We start from the raw sequence: 4935 nt of genomic DNA, 5'->3' as shown, positions 1-4935 counted from the left end.
ACCATATGGGAACCGTTATTATGTTGGGGGTGGGGAAATAACTATGATTTTCACACTTGGCCATGACGTGGCTTGTGTGACCATTTGTGGTTGTGTTACAAGTTAGGAACTCCCCTGCAGTCTGTTGAAACAGATGCTAACATTGTCCTTTCATTTTTGTGTTTTTTTTTTTCTTTGTTTGCATGCATTTCACAGATCCAGTCCACCCCCTTTCCCTTCTTCCCTTCCCTTGGAAAGGGTCTGTTTTAATTCTTGGGGCTTATGTTTCCCCATTCACACATTTTGGGTTGATGGACAGGGACAGTATTTGTTAAGTGAAACCAATAGCTCTGATAACACCAGCCCCAAACCCATCTGTTGTAGGTTTGAATGGCAAATATTGGAATTAGATCTGGGGACCTGCTTTTCAAACGGCTTGTCATCCCACATGAGTTCACCAAAGCATCAGAAAACTAACAATTGGTTCTAGAGACACCACAACCTGCTACATGGAGTGAATGCCATGGTAGAATTTTGAGTCCATATGGCAAGAGTCTCATACTTTTTTTCTGAGTATATTTTTTCCTTTTCTTCTTATGTGCAGTCATTGTCAAAAAAATAAATGAAAACCCAAAAGCTATTTTCCCCTCAGATCTTGGAAAGTTACACGCACACTGGCCAGAACCAGATAAGGGTATTTCTGTGTGTTTTTTTTTTTTTTTTTTTTTTTTTTTTTTTGTATTGTTTTGTTTTGTTTGTGGTTTTTTTTTTAAGCGTTTTTCTTTTCTTATTTTTTTGTTTTTGTTTTTATACATAATTAAACAAACAAACAAAAAATAACCGAACATTGTTACAGTCAAGATTCACAAACATTATTACAGACTCACTTGGAGCTATGGAACAAGTAAGCCATGTGGTCTTCTACCCCTTTCCAAATGTTCTGGAGAGAAGAAAGCTTCCAAGGTCATGTGGAGTCATGGACTTGCTCCAGGGCACTAAGTGTGTGCTTTATGATACAGCAGGGCAGAGAGAATTTTCTGTCTTCGGGCCAAGGCTACAACCTTGCAGCATGGCTCACCATTACAGAGAGAGATACACCATCGTATGTTGTCCTTTAAAAAATGGTTTTTCCCACCATAGTCGTGGTACACCCCATCTCACAGAACACATTCAACAAGTTAAATCTCATTGTCAAAGTATTCAGGTGTGTGTATAGAAATAATTCTGTTTTAAGTTCGCATACGACTGGTGGTGTTATGTTTACACATAATACTCCTTGTCCTTGTTTTTCTGTTTCTTATGGCCGCTCTTGGAGCTGGCTTGCTTCTCCTTCATGAGCGTGCCGTTGCTCTGGGCCGAGTTGCTGATGTAGTTCCTCGTCTCGTCCACTTGATAGGACCCCTCGTCCCTGTTCCTGTACTTGTACATGGCGTACAGGAGGATCAAGATGCAGAGGGCGGCAGCAGCCACAATGCCGACGACCATCCCTGTTGTACTGCTGGACTCCCGGATCACCTCTGAGGCCCCCGGAACCCGTCTGATTCCTGGCTCCGTGGGGTTTGCTGTGGGCACATTACGGAACATGGGGGAAGTAATTAGTGGGCTCTTCAGTTTGGTGCTGTCTAGCTCATAGGCAGTGGGCAACGGAAGCAAGACTATATCAGGCTGGGGTTTGAGATCACGGTTATTCATTTTGCCAGCTGGCAATTTGGGCACCATCCCAGACGAGGAGGACGCTGTGAAGCGGATCAGCTCAGGGGACAAAGAGGTGGTTGTAGTTCTACTAGTTCCCGAGCCTTTGTTAGGTCTAAAGTCCTTGGATTCCCACTTGGGCGCATGTGCTTTGTAGCCACCTTCGAAGATTGAAGTGGAAAGACTCTTATCTGTTACCAAGGAGAAGGTGGTGTAAAAATCTTCATCATCAGTAGGGGGCAGGTTAGAGTCAAAGGTTTCCCCTGAGCCATACCCAGATATCACCAAGCCATCATCATCACAACCATCGCTGCCTTGGTCCGACAAGCAAGGTAACCCCGCCTCAGAGGTCATGGACAGGGAATCTTTGGTGGTCTCAATAATGGTGAGGAGGGGGCGGAAGGTAGGGGGGAGTGTAATGGAGGGTACACGAGTAGCAATAGGAGGGGTAGCTAAAGGGTCTTCTACCAGAAGAGGAATAACTAATTCACCTCCTGGGATTGAAAAGAAAAAAAAGACATAATTAGTACAGGCGTAAACACAGTTCATCCTTATTCTAATGAATGTAGGGCAGAGGTTATGCTTCTGAAATTACTATAAAATGAGCTGCATCTGCAGATGGGTAATTTCTGGCTATTGCCTTATTATTCTGGGCTGAGATAGAGCTCATTATATGCATCTGCCTACCCAAAATTTGGAACCTTGAAATCAGAGCCTTAGATTTTAAAGATACTCTCAAGTGACTTCGAGTGGCAGAATCCAAACAGGCTGGTTTCAGGATCTTCTGGCAAGATGATGACTTTCAGTCAATAATGTCCTTGGAAATACTATGAAGACTTCATGTGTGTGTTACATACACAGCGAGCTTTCTTTATGGCTTTATCAACATGAATATAACATTTCTTTATTGCTTTCTTGGATCCTATCTACTGGCTTTCAGGAGCATGAAGACGATCTGTTTTCCATTTTACCGAGACCAAGATCAAGACCAAAGAACTCTAAAAGTTTCCTGTACTACCTTGGGGCTATCCTAATTTCCCATTAGCTAAGAGACAGGAACCAACAACAGACTTAAATGTTCATCCTGGTACATTTTGATTATGTCTCTCTTGAAACTCCCTTGACTCTTAAAATGACAACTTGACTTGCATTAGCATAAGATGTGTCTTGTGTATTCAAGGCTTTTATGTTATATGAAATATATGCTGAGCTAGAAGCTCCATTTAAAAAAATAAAATGCCCAGCCTAGGTTTCCAGGCCTGGCTGGAAACTCATGTTTTGGTTGAGAAAAGTTGAGTTAGCAAAGTCAATTTTGAAATCAGTGACTCTTTACTAGAGTGGCAAAAAACATATACTAGTGTACCCAAAAAAGCTTCATCATTATATGATTACTAAACACGTGGAGGGCAGGGAAAGAGCAATTTAAGAATACTTCACAAAAACACCGTGTCTTGCACATCACAGATGCAGGAAATACTCTGCCAGGGAAGTTGCTCATTTAACTGCAAGGATGACATTTTCCTCCCATGTCAGAAAGAGAAAGACCCTTTGGCATCTCTTTTCGATTGAAGCGGAGCAATTTCAAGAAGTCACCACTTTGTGTCCTGTCACTGCATTTATCCTAGAAAGACATAGTCTAGTCATAACCTAAAATTGTTTTAAATCATAGATTCTTTTCAAATTCTGTAGAGCGATGTGCTGAGACAGTTTTCGGGTGGAATAACTTTTAGTAGCTCTGGCTTCCTGCGGTGGAGAAGCTGAGACAGAATATCCAAGAGCAAGCAACCCACCAAACAAAGGAGATGCTCTACTTTCACTGACTTCTGAGAACAGTCTCTGAGATGAGGAGTCCCTAGGCTTATGGGGGCGGGATGGGGGAGTCTCTGGATTTAGAAGATTGGGGGAGGTACTAGAAGGTTACATGGTGTGGCTATTTTCCTCTACAGGAGCAGTATCTGTGACCTAACCAAACTCACTTTCAGGAATAGCATAATTTCACTCTACAGTTAGAAAGTTGAGATGATGATGTGATACTATCAGAAGGCTCTTTCTGAGATGGACTTAAGGCCCTTGTATGTGCTGCTGTGGGTAGCTATTTTCCTGAGATGGGATGACTAGTGTGTGTGCCTCTGTTAATAAATACACCCATTGTTCAGGTAACCTCCTCCTCTGTCAGCAAGAAAGCCAGACTGGGATTTGCAGCAGGATCAATGCTGGAGACTTCCAGGGACATTCCAGAGAGTGAAATCTTTCAAGTTTGCACAGCCTGCCATGAATCTTCCTATAAAGATTCATTCTTCGTGCAGTTCCTCTTGGCATCCCACAGCTTGTATCTTTAAACACCACCTGTGCTGTGCTGGTTCCAGGTATGTTAAGAGGAGGGCCTTCTTAGCAAGCACAGCAAAAGCCTTTGACTGCTTCCCTATCCAGCCATTCATTGTGCTACCCAGCAAGAGAGTTGGTCAGGGAAAAGTGCATATAATGTATGTGAATCATTCAGAAGGGCAGAGACAATAGAGAGTCGTATGCTTATTTCCCACCTAACAGGGAGTTTTATTTTATGAAGGGAAGTAAATCAAGTATCTTCCCAAGATTCTCAAGACAGTCTGTGGTCTGGAGCCTCAGCCTGAGCTTCTATTCTAGGTCTCAGAGTTTGAACCGGGTGAGCAAAATGATCTTTGCGGGGTTTGCAGAGCTTCGGGTTTGCTTTGCTGGGCCAGTATGCCCCCCCCTTTTTTTCTTTTTACATTGTGAACATATATAATTCATATACCTTGCGACTTAGTTAATACATAATTTACACTCTTTTGCTAGTTTTTATAAATGGGATTTGGAGCGCAATTCCCTAAAGGTAAGCTAGCCCTAAAAACTAATCTCGCACAAACTCTTTTCCTTGCATTTGTAGGGGTAGGCAGAGGTGTGTGCATGTGTTGTATTCAAGATGATCTGGGTAGAGGGCAGTGTTTGAACTGAAGCTCGCAGCCATGAGGGAGAAGTAAGTACAGCTGTACTTTCCAGGAGAGAACAAGTCTGGGTGTTATTGTCAATAAAATATTTGTTGTCCCCTCTCTCTGCCTCTGTGGGGTGTGGTGTGTGTGTGTGTGTGTGTGTGTGTGTGTGTGTGTGTGTGTAAGAGAGAGACAGAGACAGAGAGACACACAGAGAGATAGAGAGACAGACACAGAGAAAGACAGAGATAGGGAAGCACAGAGACACAGAGAGGAAAAACAGACACAGAGAACAGAGAAAGACACACACAGGAGA

At 42.9% G+C, this 4935-nt stretch overlaps 1 protein-coding gene across 40 annotated transcripts in view; it reads right to left on the bottom strand.

Moving 5' to 3' along the window:
• Positions 1 to 745: 745 nt before the first annotated feature.
• Positions 746 to 4935, bottom strand: part of Nrxn3 (neurexin 3) — a 1590688-nt gene continuing 1586498 nt past the window's right edge. For 16 of the 40 annotated variants that reach the window (XM_029541238.1, XM_029541249.1, XM_029541243.1 and 13 more), the window contains one exon: positions 746 to 2165. In XM_029541238.1, the coding sequence (XP_029397098.1) occupies positions 1240 to 2165 (926 nt within the window). In that variant the 3' untranslated portion in view covers positions 746 to 1239. The remainder of the gene's footprint in view (positions 2166 to 4935) is intronic. The other 24 variants (XM_029541257.1, XM_021202685.2, XM_029541267.1 and 21 more) reach the window with 5 other exon arrangements.

Source organism: Mus pahari, chromosome 7 (genome assembly GCF_900095145.1).
Source record: "Mus pahari chromosome 7, PAHARI_EIJ_v1.1, whole genome shotgun sequence".
Lineage (NCBI taxonomy): Eukaryota > Metazoa > Chordata > Mammalia > Rodentia > Muridae > Mus > Mus pahari.
The sequence above is the reverse complement of the archived record's forward strand: the minus strand, read 5'-3'. Positions and strand labels throughout refer to the sequence as shown.